Here is a 22,577-nt window from a genome sequence, read left to right on the forward strand (position 1 = left end):
GACCCTCTCGATAGTCAAATTCGAAAGAATGTGGAAACCTTGGAGCGAACCTTCCCTCCCTCTCTCCACATGACTCTGCAGCCAGAATAGGTATTTTGTCGGTTGCCCTTACACCCTACTGCTCTATCCTTTAGCCCTATAATTGGCTACATGTAAATCTATGTAAATCAACGCTGCTCTTTTCTCCTGTTTCTATTCTTTGTATATTATACCATAAATCCCTGCGATGTTTGTTGTGTTTTGTATGTTTTGTAAATTATATTCTATGTCTATGTGCGACTAGGAGATCCTAATGTAGAGAACCCTCCGCAACTAGTTCTGGTTGTTTTTCTTTAAAAAAATAAATTCAATAAAAACTTTAGTAAAAAAAAGAAATAAATAATGTCTCAATGGGAATCAATGGCGCAGAGCTGCTGTGGGAATGGGTTCCACACCCATTAGACAGATTAGAAAATTTGTTGTTTTTTTTTTTTGTGTGTGTCAAGGCTATTTCTAGAAGTTGGAAAACTACTGTAACTAAACAGTTGCAGTTATACCAAAACTTAATCAAAGCACCCTTGCTCAGTATTCACTCTTTCGCTTTTCTTCTTTGATTCGCTCCCTTGCAAGTGCTTCCCTACAGCACTTTCAGTGACTGTATCATTCGGCACTAGTTCTACAAAATCCTGTTTTTTTTCTCATTTTTAATAGTACAAATATTGTAAAGTAATTTATTCTTGTCACACAGTAACAGATACAAAAAATTATAATATATAGAAGAAAATCACCTATAATATGATATTTTCTTTCTTGTGAAATCTACACTTTTGGCTAAAAGAGAACTAAAATCCCAAACCTCGGGAGTTGAGTGTATCTCTACTGTAAAAGCAGTTCCTTAAAGCCAGAGGCAAACAAAGGAATACATCTTGTCAATTTTTATATTTTAATGAGCATCGGGAGGTGCAGATAGTGTATATAGAGAAAAGTTCCTAGTTTAAAGATGTTCAGCCTAGCGTAGAAAACAACCCTTTCCAAACTCCAGGTCGTTTTCACGACACTGATGAAGGATGATAACCCCTCTTTTCTTCATGGTGGACACATCCTAATACCATTCCCTTACCCTCTTATGCCTCAAGCACACGACAGTGTGCGCCGACCGAGTCCAGTCAGTGATCCGTGGAAAGATAGGACATGTCCTATCTTTCCACGAATCGGAGAATCGGGTCTGATTCACCTGCTAAAGTGAATGGGTTCGTGAAGAGTATTGGGTGCCACTCGGATGCTATTAAAGACGGGTGGCACATTGGTTGTGTGCAAAAGGGCTTACAGTTAGTATCTGCTCTTCCTCAGCTTGAAGCAAAATTGTCCTATGTTTGTAAGTATATGTATTTGTTTGTTCATAAATTTTGTCACCCTGGTTGTCGTTATGCTCAGTGCACAACTGTTTACCACTTACCATGTATCTAAGTTTTCATGGACATGCCAGTTTTAACATGCATTGCTGGTATGTTTTGTAGTAATTTCACTGTTTATATACTACATAGGATGTTTGTTTACTTCTTGAAAAACTTTCAATAAAAACAGAATTGAAAAAAAAGATGTTCAGCCTAGCCAAACAACTTTATTCTTAAACATCCCTTCTAGTATTTGATGTTGAGTATTTTCTTTGAATTGTTTGTGTCCAATGTAAACAGTGCACTTAATAATAGAAAGGACTTTTGTGATTTTAAATTATTTTTTTCTCAAATCTGTTTTTATTATAAACATGAAAAGCATCAGTTAAACAACACAATGGGGCAAAACAGCTTCAATATTCAAAAAGATTACAATGCAGTACATAAATCATGCATTACATGTGTTCTAAACATTAGGGAGCATATGAGGGGCATAGGACAGTGACAAAAGTGACAATAAGCAGTAAGTTTCGTTTTTACAAACAAGTTACAATTGAGTAGCATTCAAGTATAAACTCATGATATGCATGATCAAGGTGTATTTCAGTGCCTGTGTAACAAAAACAAGTGCCTATAATATGGGATTAAACTGCAATTGGTGATTGATATGTGCTTCGGCATTCAAGCCAAGGTTTCCACAATTTCAGGTATTTGATGTGGCTAGCCAACTCCCAGCTAGCCAATTCCTCTCAAGAGCTAGTGTACCTTATCAATCCATTGGTCTATAGTCAGTAGGGGTCTTTTGATCTCCAATTAAGAGGGATTAGTAATTTTGCCGCTGAGAGTAAAATAGTGGGCAGGTTGTTTCCAGAGGGTTGGAATTGTTGGAGCCACAACAAGATCAGTTCAGGAGACAGTGCGATATCACTCCCAGATACACGGGTAATGTACTGTTGCACCTTGATCCAGAAGGGTTGGATTAATTCACAATGGTGGCAGATATGTGAGATAGTGCTTGTACTTTTACCGCCCTTCCAACATTTCTCATCTTGCGTCTGTTTTTATATTTTTTAATGTTTTTTTTTTTTTTTTTAAAAAACACAAATAAAACGGAGATTTCACAAACCAAGGTATGATAACACATTTATGAGAATCCACAAAAAAAAAGAAAACACCAAAGACACTGTTCACATCTACATTGTGACCAAGGGTGGATATAATGAGGGCAATCCACATGCCCAGGAACCGAGGTTGAAAGGGGGCCCAGTTTATCCCGGTTCTCCCGAAGTGGTTGTTAAAATTACAGCTGGTTCAGAGAACCGGGATGAAGCGGGACCTCTCACCCAATTGTATCTGCGTCTGTAGGATGTGCATACAATTGATTACTATAGCGCTGGCGAGACGGGAACTATTAGTTCATGCCTTGCAATTCAGCGCTTTAACAATGATGCAGTCATTGTGATGGCGTCATTATGCCAACTGTGTTGTTACGCCAGATGACGCTGACTGGTGTTTGACCAGTACTGTGTCTCTGGCGGATGGTGCGGGAACAGGTAAAGGTGGGAATGTTTTTCTTTTTTTCTGTGGGCAGCATTGGGGGCAATATCTACAGGGAGTGTTATCTACACTGGGCAATATCTACACTGGACAATATCTACAGGGGCATTGTGACTGGCGCTATCTACAGAGGGCATTGTGACTGGTGTTATCTACAGGGGGCATTTTGACTGGCTTTATCTACAGGGGGCTTTGTGACTGGCGTTATCTACAGGTGGCATTGTGACTGGTGCTATCTACAGGTGGCATTGTGACTGGCACTATCTACAGGGGGCATTGTGACTGGCGCTATCTACAGGGGGATGGTGACTGGCGCTATCTACACGGGGCATTGTGACTGGCACTATCTACAGGTGTCATTGTGACTGGCACTATCTACAGGGGGCATTGTGACTGGCGCTATCTACAGGGGGATGGTGACTGGCGCTATCTACACAGGGAATTGTGACTGGCACTATATACAGGTGTCATTGTGACTGGCTCTATCTACAGGGGGCATTGTGACTGGCGCTATCTACAGGGGGCATTGTTAGTGTGTGTGGTGTTTTACTTTACAGTGTTTGACACAATTTTCTTCATGGGGACAGAGCATGGTGCTATTATATTCAGGGGCGCAGTGTGTGAAACTATTATATTCAGGGGCATAGAGTGTGGCACCATGACAATTTTATTTTGGTAGGTGCGGAAATGTTGTTAAAGTGAGGAGCCGAAGACATCTGAGCGGAAAACTCTGCAGAAATGGGCTGTGGCCGGGAGAAGTTATCATAGTGGTCTGAACCAGATGGAAAAGAAAAGAACAAATAATGAAACCACTGTTCAGGCTATTTTGGGAGCTGTCATTTTGTGTCTTACAAACTTCTATGGCAGGGGTTAAACTGAATTTGCAAATGAGCTCAGGACTGAGCTGTATTTTATGCTGGTGCTGTATATATGTACAGAGATTTGTTGTGGTGCTGCATATACAGTATGTACTGAGCTTGGTTCTGATGTTGTATATATGTTCTGAGCTTTATTCTTGTGCTGTATATATGTACTGAGCTTGGTTCTGGTGCTGTATTTATGTACTGAGTTTTGTTCTGGCATTGTATATATGTGCTGAACTTGGGTTCTGGTGCTGCATATATGTACTGAGCTTGGTTCTGGGACTGTGTATTTATGTACTGAGCTTGTTCTGGTACTGTATGCATGTAATAAGTTTGGTTCTGGCACTGTATATATGTACTGAGCTTGGTTCTAGGGCTGTATATATTTACCTTATCTTAAGGTAAAATTAGATGTTAAATCTACTTTTACCTTAAGATAAGGTAAATATATAGATACAGTAAAAACAAAACCCAAAAAACCATGCTGGAATCAAAGTTTTTTCCAATTCACCCATTATATGGTACTTTAAATGGTGCCAATAAAAACTACATCTCCTCCCGCAAAAAATAATCCTTCAAACACCACTCCATTAACGTAAAAATAAAAAAAGTTATGGCCCTAGGAAGGCAGATAGTGAAAATTAAAAAATAAAAACAAAAAGGCTTGGACTTTAAGGGGTTAAACAAGAGAGACTGGTTCTTTATATTTACGCACATATTTTTTTTTTCGGGAAACTACTAACAATTTAAAGCTCCTGACCTTTAGTGTCTCAAGGTATTCTATTTTTTCTCTTCTGTATGGCTCATTCTGCTTTTACAGCAAATTAAAAACCGTGCCAGATCTGTGGCCGCCTAAACTGAAATCTGCAAATATATGGTACAGCATCTTCGGAGTTTTGGGGCCCAAACTTTGTGAACAGCCCGGGGCCCATTGTACCCTTAATCCACTCCTGATTGTGACTTCCATTTCTAATGGAAGCCACAATGCTGTGACGGATCTGTTGCACGATGGACACCAGCAACGACTGACACAAAATTTTGTAGCGTACTGTCGCCATTTTTTTTGTCTGCTGTATATTTGCAGTCACAGGCGTTGTTGCACCTGCATACACATTTTGTATCATTTTGTTGGATTGTGCTGTTCAAACTTTTGTTGTGTTTATGTGATTAATATATGTGGGGTTAGTGATTGCCTCCATTTTTTGTTCTTGCACACCTCCCATTCTGCCCTGGGTGATTTTAATTAGTTTAATGCTGGTTCCTACCATCCCCAGGTATATATGTAGGCTTAGTCCCAGTTCTGGGTGTTTGTGCAGAGTAGGTTTCCACCTATGGAGGACGCCTTAACGTGGCAGGTGGGAAAACACTTTTTGATCAAAATGCGCACTAAGAATCTCCCTACTGTAAGTAGATTTAGCAGTAATGCATATTTATTTATATTTAGCGGTTTAGGTTACATTAGTGTTCGCAGTGTGCTGTCGCCATTTTTTGTCTGCTGTATATCCACAGGCTATGTCATAAATGTCAGATAGATGCGCTGAGCTACGCTGTTTCCGCAACTCTCATAGAACTGAATAGTTGTTACGGAAACAGCGTAGCTCGCATGCTACGCTGCTTCCGTAACTGCAATACACTACTATGGGACTTAGGGAAACAGCATAGCTCAGCGAGCTACGCTGATTTCATAACTCTCGACCATAAAGTCAGGAAGTTGCCGGGAGGTAGCGAAAGCAGAAAAAGGTAGAACGGGGTTTATGGGGCTGTGGATATGTCATAAATGTCCCTGGTGGGAAATCCCCATTAAGTAAGTTTTCCACTGCATTATTGGTGTTCAACTTAGCTATTAGTTCCTGTGTCAATAAGCTTGTCGAGTGTTTAAAATAGCAACCATTAAAATTGTGAATGCAGCTCAGAGCGGTAAAAGGAATACAATATATTTACAAAGGTACTCTGCTTATTTATATCTATGTCTAAAGAAAAAAAGCATAAAATAATGTTTCATTGTGAACCTACCTTTCACGTTTATCTAAACACATGCATATGTATAAATAGTTAAATATTCTTTTTCAATTTCTTGTTTTGCTATTTTAGCTTAGATATTAGCATCACATTAGTATTTATCAAATTAATATGAAACAATATTTTTACAGTGTGTTATGTAAAAACTATTGTCAGAATTTTTTTGCGTCTTTCTCATTCATTCATTAGTTGGGAAACAATTCATGTACTTAAAGATCAATTAGCTAGGAGATGGTAAGCAATTAATTGAGGCCTGGAAACATTTAATGAGACAAGAGGATACAATTCATTGGGGTTGTTAGCAATTAATGAAAAGTTTTAGAAATAATGTAACTAACGCTTGGAAAGCAGTTTATTATGTGGTTTAGTGAATGCTTCAGTGAGATTTAGTAGCAATGGCCCTCACTCTGCAAGCATTAGATCAATTATTGAAAGTGGGTTGGGAATTCCAAAGTCCTCTTAATAATTTAAGCACCAACCCAATAAAGCACTAAAATTCATGAACAATATATTTGTTTAACCATGCTGAACTTGACACCTCTATAAAGGGGTTGTCCAGTTCTGAAAACCCACTTTCATATACCCTATTAGTAAATTCTGATTTAATAGAGGGGGTCCGCTTTTCAGGATCCTCATCTCTGGGCCAGAGGGGAGAATGGTTACAAAGAGAATCTCGCGCTCTGGAGGTCCTGTCATGTCCTGCATTACACAGACAACCTATTAATTTGTATGGAAATGATGTAATGCTTATGTTCTCCTGTGGTGGTGCTATAGGAAAATTAATCACATACTGCCAGGTTTCCCCATAGATTACAGCTAAATATTAGAGGTTCAAGCAAGGGAACACTATGTGATCAACTCATTGTCAAGGGACCCTTCTAGGAAGTGGGGATTGTCCAAAGTGCACAACCCCTTTCAGTATGTTTTTGCTAAACAATATTGGAGGAGATAAATTATATATTATGAACAGAACTGAGTGGCACACCATATTGTCTGCTGAAAAGTTCTTTGTGGGGTAGCATATCATGGACCAAGTTATCCACTAGAAGCATTAAAATTAGAACTTGGTCCAGTATTCAGCATTCAAATTAGCATGCTGCAATTGTTTTATGCAGTCTCAAAATGTATATGGTGGTATGCATGGCCCTTTTGAAATGTGTTACTGCTAGTTGACTAACTTTGTATTAGATAGATAGAGATAGACAGACAATAGATAGATAGATAGATAGATAGATAGATAGATAGATAGATAGATAGATAGATAGATAGATAGATAGATAGATAGATAGATCTCAAAATGGCAAACATCTCTACAACTAAAAAAAAAGTCATAAGCCTTGCATCTAACAGTCAAACATCAGTGGGAAAAATGTTAGTTGGCAAATTTGTCATCTAAACTAATCTTATAGGTTTCTGACAGGCACAGCTATTAGTAAGAGTAATGTGCGTTTAAAATTAGGTACCTTAGCCAGCATCATTTTCTCCTCTCATTGGAAAATAATGAAGATGAAAGATGGAGTAAAAGTTACCTTTTTGACAGTTTCCAACATAGATCGACCTCCTTGCCAAGGCTTTGAGTTCTTCTTGATGCAGGTGAGGCTGGCCATGCTATGCCACTTTCGATCTTCCAGCTTCTTGTGAAAGGCATTAGCCATCAAAAGCACTGTGTCATAGATATACAGGTTGGTGATCTGTAAAGGATTAGATATCGATCATTGGCCTCAGTTTTTGAAGAGAGCTGACAGACCTAAGTAAAAACCATAACACAATTGCTTTGGCTGCTTATAAACTCATTGTCTTGCAACTATATTTCTCATCTGATAGATCGGACAATGTTTCCTTCTAAATTAGTCACATGAAGCTTTGTTATTTATGATGGAGTGTTCATTCACCATGTCTTGCCAACTGCTTCATTTTATATTGACCTTTAGAATAGTTCTAAAAGAGAAGATGCTGCTTCCAAAACAAAAACAAATGGGGTTTCCTTGGACAGACTATGTTATCACCTGCTGCTTCTGAGCATGGCACATATCTCTATGGATCTACAGTATACACAACTGAATACATATTATACAATTATATCATCCTGTACTACAGGGAGTATTATGAAAAACTACCTATGGACCAAAAAATGAACATTATGCAGTATAGAGATAACTTTGATTTGTCTTACTAAACTTCTGTACTACCCGCTGCTGGACCGCATACCCGATTCTGCTACATCTTTTACCGACCCTAGGTTATCAGATTACATTTACATTTTATCCCTGGTACCACACCCATACTTGTTTGACTCCTAACTTCTGGACTCTCTGACATACTACTTTTTCATCCCTTGAATAGTTTTCCTTGTACGTTACTGACTTTCTCATGTTTATGCCCATAGCAAACTTATATTGCTCATTATTATCTTGCTCATTTGGTCTGATTCTCCACTTGCTAACGTTATCCAGAGATTTAACCACCAGACTAGCTTCAGAACCTAACTTCTGGGAAAAGTTGAGCACCTTAACCCTGACTGAAGTTGTGGGAAATGGGGGAGCTATAGGTGTCTCTTGGATGGGATTGACTCCAATAATACAATTATATTAGAGATTAACTACTTCCTAATATGTAATTCCCAAATATAATCTTTCAAATTGCTTTAAAAGTTGCACACTGCTACCATGTCTGTACAAACCTTTTACTTCACCACACACTGGAAAATTTCCCTGAGGTAAATAATCTAAATGTTCATGGACAATGACTATGACACATACACAACTTGTAAATATGAAGGCAAAAAGTGGTTCTAATTCTGAAACCTACTGTACATGTTAAAATAAGATGTTCTATTGTTAGCACTGTCCATTTATCCATATGTTGTCTGACCTCTGAGGGAAGGGCTGTACATCATCTATTCCTGGTGGCTATATTAGTCTATGGACACATTTTTGTTCATTAACGGTGTTCTGCCATGAATGATTTTTATACTAAAAGTCCTGAAATGCAGTTAACAGCCTTTTAAAGTCATTTGTAGCATTTCAAGAATAATAAAATACATCATACATTTCTCATCATTTTTTTTTTATTATACCATGTGTCCCCCTTGGTGCTGCAGATAATCTGTGCTGTTTGGGGAGGTGCTCTGAGCAGAATTAGTCTCCTTTCCCTAATTTTTGAGCAGGTTATGATCTATTTTAGATTTATGCTAATGCATTTCTTAAGAGCCCAACTGGGCGTTTTTTAACGTTGTAAAGAGGAGTGTATGACACTGACCAATCAGCATCATACACTTCTCTCCATTTATGTCCATTTGTATTCACTGCACAGCGTCATCTCACGAGATCACGCTGTGCTGACACATACTCCCCCATTAAGTTTACTGAAGTATCTTGAGAATGAATAGACATTGCCTCCAGCCAGGACACGATGTGTATTCACACTCCCGACACGTCGGTAAAGTTTTTGTAGGACTTACTCACATAGCACAGCGTGATCTCGCGAGATCACGCTGTGCTGTCATTCACAGCGTGATCTTGCGAGATCATGCTGTGCTGTGATTAAGTCCCACATAAACTTTACCGAAGTGTCGGGAGTGTGAATATTCATCGCGTCCTGGCTGGAGGCAATGCCTATTCACTTTCAAGACACTTCAGTAAAGTTACTGTGGATGTACGTGACAGCACAGCGTGATCTCATGAGATCACGCTGTGCTGAATATAAATGGACATAAATGGAGAGAAGTGTATGACGCTGATTGGTCAGTGTCATACACTTCTCTTTACAATGCCCAGTTGGTCAAAAGTTAAAAAACGCCCAGCATAAATCTAAAATTGCTCATAACGTGCTCAAAAATGATTGGTTTTCAAAATAAAAACCACTGTTGTTATCTACATTACAGCGCCGATCAGATTATGTAGGAGATAGGGCACTTATAGGGTGGTGACAGAGCCTCCTTAACAAATGTTATGATCTATACAATAAATTTGATATTTAATGGTGGGACAACCGCTTTAACTCCCATTTACTTCTGCTGTCACAAAGAAAACTTATCCTGCTGCATTGACTATGCAAATAGATGTAAATATAGAAGACCTTAGTAGCATTGTGAAACAGAGATAATGAGAGCAGTAGATCGCTGGCTGGTATAAAGTGTATACCTCAATATATATTTGTTAGTTACTTGCTGACCCTTTGTCCAGATTCCATTGCATCTTTTGTTTCTAACTGTGCATGATTGCCAACAGCGGCGTAACTACCGCTGTAGCGGCCATAGCCCGTGCTGCCCGCCTACACGCCCCCACCTTCCAATGACGCTGATTGGCGGGGAAAAATTACTTGCCGCGCCCACCAGCGCCTTCCAATGTCGCTAGCGGCGCAATGACGTAATCACGCCGCTTCCGTGGTTGAAAGACGCTGATTGACAGGGCAAGTCATTCTGCCCTGCCAATCAGCGCCTTTCCACGACGCGCCGCTTGCGTCGTTCAGCTCCAGCCGACCTGCTCAGAAGAGAACAGATCTGCATTGCCACCGGACGGTGCAGGAACGGGATTAGGGTGAGTATTTAAAGTTTTGTTTTTTTTTTACTAAAACTGTGGCCATTATCTACAGTGGGGGCTCTATCTACAGGGGGGTCTATATGTGGGGATGTGGAGCACTATATACAGGGGGAGCTATATGTAGGGCACTATCTACAGGGGTGGGCTATATGTGGGACACTATATACAGGGGTGGGCTATATGTGGAGCGCTATCTATATGGGAGCTATTTGTAGGGCACTACAGGGTGGGCTATAGGTGGGAGACTATATACAGGGATGGGTTACCTGTGGGGCACTATCTACAGAGGGGCTATATGTAGGGCACTGTCTACAGGGGTGGGCTATATGTGAGGCACTAGCTACAGAGGTGGGCTATATGTGGAGCACTATCTATAGGGGAAGCTATACGTAGGGCACTGTCTACAGGGATGGGCTATACAAGGGACACTATATACAGGGGTATCTATATGTGAGGCACTATCTACAGAGGTGGGTTATATGTGGAGCACTATCTATAGTTGGAGCTATTTGTAGGGCACTATCTACAGGGGTGGGCTATATGTGGGACACTATATACAGGGTTGGGTTACCTGTGGGGCACTATCTACAGAGGGGCTATATGTAGGGCACTGTCTACAGGGGTGGGCTATATGTGAGGCACTAGCTACAGAGGTGGGCTATATGTGGAGCACTATCTATAGGGGAAGCTATATGTAGGGCAGCATGGTGGCTCAGTGGTTAGCACTATTGCCTTGCAGCTGGGAGTCCATATGTGGGCACTATCTACAGAGGGCTGTATGTGGGGGACTATCTACAGAGGCTTCTATGTAGGGCACTATCTACTCAGGCTCTATGGGGGTCACTATCTACAGGCGTGCTATGGGGGCACTATCTACAGGGGGTACAGTGTGTGTGTGGGACACAGTGTATGGTACTATTATAATCAGGGACACAGTGTATGGCGCTATTATATTTGGCGGTGTTGAGAATTTTATCTTCGTTTATAGGTGCAGAAATGTTTTAAAAGTGAGAAGCTGAAGACATCTGAGCTAAAAACTGCAGAAATTAGAAAAATAACTAGAATATGAGATGTCATTGGTGAGTCACTTAATGTAAATGTTTATTCTGCCTCTAATCAGTACTGTAGTCAATGTATAATCTGCAGAGAAATGGGTCGGTATGATTTTTTTTTTGAGAAACAGCATCTCCCAGGGGGGCTGTATGGCACTATCTACAAGGGGGAGGTAGGGGGCGGTATCTACAAGTGGGGTGTGACTATGTCTACATGCGGGACTGTATAGCACTGTCTACAGGGGTGCTGTATGGCACAATCTACAGGGGGCACTATAGGGGGGCTGCGTGTGGCACCTGGGGGGGCCCCAGTCAAAAGTTTGCTATGGGGCCCAGTCTTTCCTAGTTACGCCCCTGACTGCCAACCATTGCCTGTTCTCTATCATGATACTGCCTTCTGATTCTGTACCATGTGTGACAGCCACACTTTACAATCACCTTACATTACTGCGAACAACCACTTTCTTTGGTAAAAAAAACTTGTGTTTAGGTTACTCGTGGAATAATCCTGAGGAGAAGTGCATAGTACTGGGTCACAGCATAGTTCCAGTGGGTCAAACAGGTCTAAAGAAAAAGGAGGTTCTAGAAGTGACAAATGTGATCCAGAAGTATACATTGAGTATAAAGCTTCTCTTATTTCTCAGCCAGTCAGAGGTGCTGGCATGGTTTATATATAAAATTGCTCTCAGCAGTGTGTTGGGATTTAAAGGGGAATGATTCTTATGTACAGTGCACCCAAAACTTCAAAGGGGTTTTCCTAGCTGAAAAATGTATGACATATTTGCAGGATATGTCATTAATATCTGACAGATGCGAGTCCCAGCTCTGGGATCGCACATATAAATAAATAAAAAAATAAAATATATATATATTTATATATATATATATATATATATATATATATATATATATATATATATATATATTTATATATATATACTACAGCTCAGCGGTTTTCATAACCCTCTTAGGAATAAATGAATAGAGCCGCGCACGGCCACCTCTCCATTCTCTGCCTGGATGCCGGGTTCTCCAGACGGATGTGGGCCATAGAGCTGGGACCCCCATCTATCAGGCATGTATGGCATATCCTATGGATATGCCAGAAATGTTTAAGTTGGGAATACCCATTAAAGTCTATTAGTACATCAAATAGAATTTTGGTGACAAATTATGAACTATACTTCTTTTACTCTTGTGAAAGTTAAGACAGTCTAGAGGAAGCAAGAGTTGACATTAATATGAGATACATCCAGGTGACATTGCCATTTCAGATTTTATTTCAGGAAATTGGATGTGATATGATATTGGGAAATGTAAAATATAAAAATACTCTAGCAAAGTGACTTTATTCAGTCACTGGTATGTTAAAGACTTTGAATGTTAGTTTTCCAACTTTTTTCTTTATGTATGTAAATGAAAGTCCCTTGTCACCTTTACTCTTTCAATGACATATATAGGTATATGATTTTTTTTTTTTTTCAAAGAACATGTCTAACTGATTTATAACTATTGCATTTCTCACTAGGAATGAACTAGCCTATTTAATGTACTATAAGAAGAAGTGGGTTCATTAAACCTTTCATTGTTTAAGAGATAGACTATTAATTATGAACTGTTCTGCTCCACATCTCTCTTTATTTGCAGTACGTCTGGGAATAATTGACCCTTTCAATATGTTATGCAAGCTTCTCAAACATGAAACCATTCAGACAAGAAATGGAAATTCTGCTGAATACCACTGTACAGGTGAGAGATCTAGCACAGCAATTTTACTTGTTTTTATTTATATGAAGCCAAATGACCTGTAGCCAAATACAAATATGTAATAATTAAATTGTAAATAATTTATCTAGCAACAATGTTACCTGTACGGTGTATACAATTTATAGCATGTAGGCATTAAATGTACACCTTACTATAATTAAAGTGAATGTTCTCCCTTGTACACCTTTTATGTTTTTATTTTTTTACCAAGATGCTGTAAGTACAAAATACTGTGCTTATCAATTTCTTAATATATCTTTATAGAGGTCAGAGCTGTATTTTTCTAGTACAGGGCTCCAAATCCCCTGCTGAGACGCAGAATTTAACCCCTTAACGCCGAAGGACGGATATATCCGTCCTCAGCAGCTGCTAGTTCGCGCAGGAGGACGGATATATCCGTCCTGTGATCGCGCGGGTACTGACAGTTTACCCACGCGATCAGCGGCAGGAGCACGGCTGTTATACACAGCCTGGCTCCTGCTGCAACTGCCGGAATCGAAGCACGCGCCGATTCCGGCAGTTTAACCCATTAAATGCCGCTGTCAACAGTGACAGCGGCATTTAATGTGTTTGACAGAGGGGGGAGCTCCCTCTGTCACCCGATCGGCGCCCCCGCAAACAAATCGCGGGTCGCCGTCGGGTTTCCATGACAGCCGGGGGTCTAACAAAGACCCCCAGGTCTGTCTTCAGCATCTGCCTGTTAGGCGATGCCAGAGGCATGACCTAACAGGTTGCCTGTCAGTTTTACACTGACAGGCAATAATGCTTTGGTATACGAAGTATACCAAAGCATTATATATGCGATCGGCATATCGCATAGTGAAGTCCCCTGGTGGGACTAAAAAAAAAAATGTAAAACAGTTAAATAAAGTTTGTGAAAAAAAAAATAAAAAAAATTACAGTCAAAGTCAAATAAAACTACTTTTTTGCCCCAAAAAGTGGTTTTATTTAATAAAACGGTCAAAACAAATCACACATACACATATATGGTATCCCCGCGATCATAACAACTTGACCAATAAAATGAACACATTAATTAAACCGCCGGATGAACGGCGTCCAAAGAAAACGCAAAAAACAACGGCAAAATTCTCTCTTTTCTCCCATTCCCCCCATAAAAAATAAAATAAAAGTTCATCTATAAGTCCTATGTACCCCAAAATAGTACTAATGAAAACTACACATTGTCCCGCAAAAATCAATCCCACGTACGGCCACATCGACGGAAAAATAAAAAAATTACGCCTCTTGGAACGCGGCGATGCAAAAACAAGTAATTTTTTTCTAAAAGGGTTTTTATTGTGCAAACGTAGAAAAAACATATAAAACCTTTACACATTTGGTATCCCTGTAATCGTGCCGACCCATAGAATAAAGTTAACATGTTATTTACGCTGCATAGTAAACGGCGTAAATTTATAACGTGAAAATTAATGCTGGAATAGCTGCTTATTTTCAATTCTCTCCTAAAATAAAGTTAATAAAAGTTAATCAATATGTTATAAGCATCTAAAAATGGTACAATTACAAAATACAACTCGCCCCGGAAAAAACAAGCCCTTATACGGCTATGTCGACGGAATAAAAAAAGAGTTACGACTCTTGGAATGCGACCGTGGAAAAACAAAAAATAATCCTTGGTCATTAACGTGCAAAATGGCCCGGTCATTAAGGGGTTAAAGATACAATTCTCGCTGCCTTCAGCCACCACTAGTGGGTGCATACTGCATACTGTTTATACATTAATCTCAATAAAAAGAACAAACATGCAATAAGCTCTTAAGCTCCCCCTAGTGTTGGCAGTAGACAGCCAAAATTGTATGTTTTAATTTTATGTCTATGCAGGAAATTTGTAACTCTGTATCAGAAAAACAGATGGCTGACCCGTCCTTACCCAATTACCCAGTGCCTTATAATGTGAGATTAGGATATTCTAGATATGAGGCAAATTTACTACTGTGTTTGCATCTACACTTTGTTAAAAAAGTAGCCAAATTTTGGTGCATTTTATTTTAGACTAATTTAGGAACAGATGTTTGTGTCTCACTAGACACCTTAAAAAAAGTGTCTACTAAAGGAGGTAGTGCTTAGCATAGAATGGCCATGGCTTAAAATGCGCCAAAGTGCTTCAAACAAAAAACGAAACCAACCAGGAGTTGGTAGAAGTTGGTATAAGAAAGAGAAAGTTGTCTAGCATGTCTAGCAAGTTGCGCAAAATTTATCATGTTGCATGAACCACTGTTATAAAGTTGTCGTATCTCAGACTGTCTGGTCTAAGTTTCTAAAGTTCTAAATCTTAGATAGTATTAGTAAATCTGCCCCAATTAATTATTTTCATTCTTTTCGATTTAGTGTACCTTTATTTCCTAACTCTTTTTTATTTTTCCACATTTAATTATTTGAGACACTAATAATGTTTAATTACACAAGATAAATAATCAATATGAAATATTTAATAGTACTATAGTAACTCGTACTTGAAAAGTAGCTTTTTTTAATCAATAATGAATTACAATCTTCCTAGCCCCCCACCAAGCATGGCTGTTATAAGGACCTATACACTAAATACCGACTCATAGAAGTAGATATACAGTGAAGGAAATAAGTATTTGATCCCTTGCTGATTTTGTAAGTTTGCCCACTGTCAAAGACATGAACAGTCTAGAATTTTTAGGCTAGGTTAATTTTACCAGTGAGAGATAGATTATATTTAAAAAAAAAAAAAAGAAAATCACATAGTCAAAATTATATATATTTATTTGCATTGTGCACAGAGAAATAAGTATTTGATCCCCTACCAAGCATTAAGAGTTCAGCCTCCTCCAGACCAGTTACACGCTCCAAATCAACTTGGTGCCTGCATTAAAGACAGCTGTCTTAAATGGTCACCTGTATAAAAGACTCCTGTCCACAGACTGAATTAATCAGTCTGACTCTAACCTCTACAACATGGGCAAGACCAAAGAGCTTTCTAAGGATGTCAGGGACAAGATCATAGACCTGCACAAGGCTGGAATGGGCTACAAAACCATAAGTAAGACGCTGGGTGAGAAGGAGACAACTGTTTGTGCAATAGTAAGAAAATGGAAGACATACAGAATGACTGTCAATCGACATCGATCTGGGGCTCCATGCAAAATCTCACCTCATGGGGTATCCTTGATCCTGAGGAAGGTGAGAACTCAGCCGAAAACTACACGGGGGGAACTTGTTAATGATCTCAAGGCAGCTGGGACCACAGTCACCAAGAAAACCATTGGTAACACATTACGCCGTAATGGATTAAAATCCTGCAGTGCCCGCAAGGTCCTCCTGCTCAAGAAGGCACATGTACAGGCCCGTCTAAAGTTTGCAAATGAACATCTGGATGATTCTGAGAGTGATTGGGAGAAGGTGCTGTGGTCAGATGAAACTAAAATTGAGCTCTTTGACATTAACTCAACTTGCCGTGTTTGGAGGAAAAGAAATGCTGCCTATGACCCAAAGAACACCGTCCCCACTGTCAAGCATGGAGGTTGAAACATTATGTTTTGGGGGTGTTTCTCTGCTAAGGGCACAGGACTACTTCACCACATCAATGGGAGAATGGATGGAGCCATGTACCGTCAAATCCTGAGTGACAACCTCCTTCCCTCCACCAGGACATTAAAAATGGCTCGTGGCTGGGTCTTCCAGCATGACAATGACCCGAAACATACAGCCAAGGCAACAAAGGAGTGGCTCAAAAAGAAGCACATTAAGGTCATGGAGTGGCCTAGCCAGTCTCCAGACCTTAATCCCATCGAAAACTTATGGAGGGAGCTGAAGATCCGAGTTGCCAAGCGACAGCCTCAAAATCGTAATGATTTACAGATGATCTGCAAAGAGGAGTGGGCCAAAATCCCATCTAACATGTGTGCAAACCTCATCATCAACTACAAAAAATGTCTGACTGCTGTGCTTGACAACAAGGGTTTTACCACCAAGTATTAAGTCTTGTTTGCCAAAGGGATCAAATACTTATTTATCTGTGCACAATGCAAATAAATATATATAATTTTGACTATGTGATTTTCTGTTTTTTTTTTTACATATAATCTATCTCTCACTGGTAAAATTAACCTAGCCTAAAAATTCTAGACTGTTCATGCCTTTGACAGTGGGCAAACTTACAAAATCAGCAAGGGATCAAATACTTATTTCCTTTACTGTAAGTATGGAAGAAGTAGAACCTATAAATCAAAAGCCTGACATATACCTTACATGGGTAAACTAGGATTCCTTTTTTATTTTTCCCACATTATTCTTCCTTTACCAGATTGAACCTCATGATCAAATTTTTTAGTTATACTATATAAATATTACTAGACTTTACACTTTTCTTAAAACAGGAGGTACATTTGAAAGGAATATTCTGGGCAAAACACAAAAACTGAATTTTGCAAGGGGTAGTGTTGCTCTTCTAGACCCACTCTCCTTACTGGTCCTAGTGGCCCTTTTCAAATTTCATGTATGTGGGCCCCTGCCTTTTTCCTCAGCTCTTATGAAAGACAGCAGGTAATTGTGTTATGGGCCATCTTCCCCAGCTCTGTGTTATATGTAATGATGAGCACTCTACATCTCCTGCTCGGGTTTTCACACCCTTTTGCCTGGTAGAGAAATCTCCAAATCCAAAAGCTGTAAAATAAATAATGTTTATCGCTTTCAATAACACACTGTGATCGGTGGTATGTTTAGTGGTATAACACTAGGTCCGTGGTGGTAAGTAATATTTTCATTTGCTTACAAGGTTTGTACCATATAATAATAATAATAATAATAATAATAATAATAATAATAATAATAATAAGCTTTATTTATATATCACCAACATATTCCTCAGCACTACAATTCAGAGTGTACATGTACAGACAATATCAGACATTTCATAGTGACAAAACTAATTTACAATTCAAACAACACTGTAGAGAGCTTTGTGGGTGAGAGTAATAAGTTTGAATTTGATTCTGAAGGAATAGGCAACCAGTGCAGTGACTGGCACAGGGTAGAGGCATTGGTGTAGCGGTTGGTCAGAAAGATGAGGCTGGCTGCTGCATTCAGGATAGATTGGAGAGGGGAGAGTGTAGTTAGTGGAAGACCGATTAGTAATAAGTTACAATAGTCAAGACGAGAGTGAATCGGAGTGATAATGAGAGTTTTGGCTGTTCCCACATTAAGAAAAGGGCGGATTCTGGAGATGTTTTTGAGGTGAGAGTGACAGGAGTGTGTAAGTGATTGGATGTGTGAAGTAAAGGAAAGATCTGAGTCAAAAATAACCCCAAGACAGCTGAGGTGCTGCCTAGCAGTTATGGTAGTACCACACACTGAGATGGAGACATCAGGTTTAGGTAGGTTAGTAGATGGTGGGAAGACAAGGAGCTCAGTATGGGAGGAATTAGCTCTGAGATCGCAGAACACTTCTCTGTTGAAGATACACCTGGTAGACACTTCTATATTTTGCATATGGCGTGGGAGATATTTGAATAATTTTTTCTAAGGTACACTATTATTGCTGGCATATATGTTTAGCACCTACATATATATATATATATATATATATATATATATATATATATATATATATATATATAGTGATGATAGCAGCAGTTTAGAGGAAAAAAAAGGTTCACTTTAAATTAACGCTTAAAGGCTATGTAAACTTTTGTAGCCTATTTTTTATTAATTTATGTATATGTTTAGGTTTTTTAAACAATTTTCTAATATACATTTATTTAAAATTGTATTTAGTTTGTTAGTTTTCGTTTTTATATATCCCCTATACATAAAAACTGCATAGCCGCAGTAAGCCAAATCCATCAGTTAGTTGGACTGACAGCTTGGCTCTGACACACAATGTAACCAAACAAATACAATTAAAAATAAATAAATAAAAAAAACGGTGCAAAGGTATACTGATATATCCTCTGTTAACTTATTTCTAAACCCTTATCCCGAGATGTGTGGCGAGAGATGTTGAACGAACATGTAAAAAAAAAATCCAACTCCGAAGGATGCCTCTGACAGATGCATTCCATTAGACATCCGTCGCCCTTAGACGCCCATGTTACAAAAGTATATATTTAATGTATACTATTTTTTTACTGGATAGCTGTAATGGTTGATCCTAACAGATGCCATCTGTTTGCAATCTGTCGCCCATAGACTCTTATGTTAAAAAACTGTTACGCAAACATATACTTTTTTTTTACTGAATGGCATGAGATTGTATTGATTTGGTATCATGACAAATTGTATAACAATGCATTTCAAGAAAAGTTGTACATAGACTTTAAAATTATGTTTCTTTAAGATGACAATAATTTATTTTCTGCTATTCTGTCAGATCCTGACACCATTTATAATACAAAAGTCATAGAAGGTTATATTTAATACATACATTATGGTGATAAGGAACAACACATATGTATGTAGACATTGTAGATATTAATTATACTAGTTACGTTTTCCAGTTATTAAAGCTTACACAGATTGTCTGGTCTGTCACTTTATAATTGTACACTAGTTACAGAACATGGAGATTTAAAAGACTATAGAAGATTATCTATATCCAATACTGCTGTTTGTCTAAAGCTAGATAATATGCCTATCCATCCACCCTGTCTATATTAAATGTGTGATCAGTGGAGATCCAACCCTTGGGACCTCCACTGATCATCATAAAGATGAAACTCGCTAAATAGCTGAGGTTTCACTACAGTGGCTGTGCTTGGTACTACAGCCTTGCCATAGCTCAGCTCTGTAGTATGGGCACAATCACATGCCTTTATTACATAGGGTACAGCAAAGGGGTCGTGGTGCTCTAGATCCTGAAAACTGCCACATATTAGTGTACACTGTAAGTTGATCTACGTCTATCCTCTTACAGAATTGAGCAGAATCGCAAGTGATTTATCTTGTAAATGCACAGTACTGACAAACTAGGATTTTTCTTATGAAGCTGACGTAATGTGCTTGTTCACTTACAACACAAAGTTGGTCATGGATGTTTAAAGGGGTTGTACCACAAAAAATATTGTTTTAATTTCAAACAAGCAAAAGGTTGAATTTACACTTATAAAATATGCCTATTTCTTGAGTTATTATATTTTAAAGATATGTATAGCGCCTCATACTGTTTAAAGTTTTCTCCTTTCATTGTGTTCACTTCTGTAACAGTGCCAAGGTGGACAAGCATTCGCAGTTTTGATGCTGTCTCTGCATATGGCGGTAGGTCACCTGTCATAAACACGCAGGGATCCTTGTTGTATTGAGAAGGCTCTCAGATGCTGTAGTGTCTTCTCTGCCTGTCAGAGGAGCTGCTGAGCAAGTGCAATGGTAGTCGCCTTCTCTGACAAAGCAGAGAAAAAACTGCATCAGAGCTGTCAAGGACGTTTCTCAGCTGCTTAAGAAGGGAATTGGAGGGATAATTTATTATCAGCTTGGGAGAGAAATACCCTGCAGAGGCGAGAGAGGCAGCGGCACACAGTGCTGTGCTGCGTCCTGCCCACCATCCAGGCACCGTGCCTGAAAATTGCCTAGTTGAGGCCTAGTTCACACTGAGTTTTTTGCAGGCAGAAAAATCTGCCTCCAAATTCCTTCAGGCATTTTTTGCTGCATTTTTCGCATCGTTTCTCGGCCGCGAAAAGCGCTTTCTCTGCCTAAGAGATGGAAACGCCTGAAGAAAGGACATGACGCTTTTTTCTCCCGCAAAATCAATGGGAGGCGATTTCAGATGTTTTTTGGCCCGGTTTCCAAAGCGGTTTCCGCGTCAAAAACAGCGCCAAAATACTCTGTGTGAACAGAGCCTTACGGTAGACAAAATCTAGGAAATAAAGGTATTTAAAGGGAACCTGTCACAAAAATGCAGACCAGTCTGTGGGCAGCAAGATATAGAGCAGGGGAAGATGAGCAGATTAATATATAGCTTTGTTGGAAAAGATTCAGTATAATTTGTAATTTATTCATTTAAACCTCTGCTCATTCTAAGCCTAGGAGTCTAGTGGTGGGCGGTCCTGCTCAGTGATTGACAGCTATCTCTGTATTCACACTCATACAGGAAAGGCTGTAAATCATTGGTTGAGCCCGGAATGAGCAGAGGTTTAAATGAATAAATTACAGGTTATCCTGAATACTTTCCCACCAAACTATATATCAATCTTCTCAGCTCTTTCTGCTCTATAAAATTCTGCCACCAAATAGGACAGCATGTTCAATGTGACAGGTTCCCTTTGAAGCATTGAACTGCTTTGCAGCCTAACACAGTTACTCACTCATTAATAATTGCTATTTTAATTTATAGAAAACCACTGTCCATATGCCTGATTAGCCAGAATGGACAGCTTTTAAGAAGTAGTGGCTCTCACGTTGGCAGACACGACCCATTGAAGTTTAATGTTATCGACCATTAATTTTTATATTACAAATGTATGGCTACCTGCAACTTTTTTGCGGCAATAACAGCTTATAACCAGCCAGACCTGCTTTGCCAGCTCCAACTCAAACTCCTTCAATTATTAAATGATTTCTCCTTTAAATGTAGTTATAGTCCTAGGTCCTGAATCTTCTCAACAACATTAACAATTATGGCATCACAAATATTGAATTATAGTCTTGACAGGTAGAAAAAGTAATGCCTCATGCACACGACTGTTGTGCCTCTCGGGCCGTTTTTGACGGCATCCGAGTGGCACCCGATAGTCTTCACGGACCCATTCACTTTTGCGGGTGAATCGTGTCCGTGAAAAATGGTCCGAGTCTCCGATCCAAGGAAATATGTCCTATCTGTCCTCGGATCACTGACGGGACTCGGACGGCACACACGGTCGTGTTCATGAGGCGTTAGTATGATCCTGTGTATTGAATAGAACTGCATGATTTAGAGTGAAAGAACCCAGTGAAGAATCCGAAGAACAACTGGTTTTATTACAAAGATTCATCCCAGAACGTGACATAACATCAGCCAGATAAACAGCACAGTGGGCTACGAAAGTAGACAACTTCCCATTAGGAAATACTCCTAATTGTATCGGTTCATGGGTAGGCCGGCACACCCACGCCCCAGTGTACAATTCTGCCTGCATGGTTTATAGATTGCTCATGTGTGTACATTATTGTAACTTGTTTAGACAGAAAGAAAATCATAATTAGATCACAGTTTGCTATAAACTTTATGCTGATTTTTAGTCGCTAGTTTGTTCAGGGGTAATTAAGATTATTCAGCAACCCACAAAAACAGCTGTTGAAATTTTTTTTATTTCCATTTGAACAATAGAAGTTTTAGAAGAAAATGTTAATCAGCTTCTTAATTACTGCATTTGTTTGTATTTGTTTTTACTGATGAGAAAGCAACAGTTGTTTCTTCTACTGACAAACAAATTATGTACAAGA

At 39.1% G+C, this 22,577-nt stretch overlaps 1 protein-coding gene across 1 annotated transcript in view; it reads right to left on the minus strand.

Annotated features, from left to right (window-relative positions):
- Nucleotides 1-22,577, minus strand: part of GRID2 (glutamate ionotropic receptor delta type subunit 2) — a 1,233,941-nt gene that overhangs the window by 510,626 nt on the left and 700,738 nt on the right. The window contains exon 7 of the mRNA XM_075860662.1: nucleotides 7,342-7,503. Coding sequence (XP_075716777.1) covers nucleotides 7,342-7,503 — 162 coding nt within the window. The remainder of the gene's footprint in view (nucleotides 1-7,341; nucleotides 7,504-22,577) is intronic.

This window comes from Rhinoderma darwinii, chromosome 1 (assembly GCF_050947455.1).
Source record: "Rhinoderma darwinii isolate aRhiDar2 chromosome 1, aRhiDar2.hap1, whole genome shotgun sequence".
Classification (NCBI taxonomy): domain Eukaryota; kingdom Metazoa; phylum Chordata; class Amphibia; order Anura; family Rhinodermatidae; genus Rhinoderma; species Rhinoderma darwinii.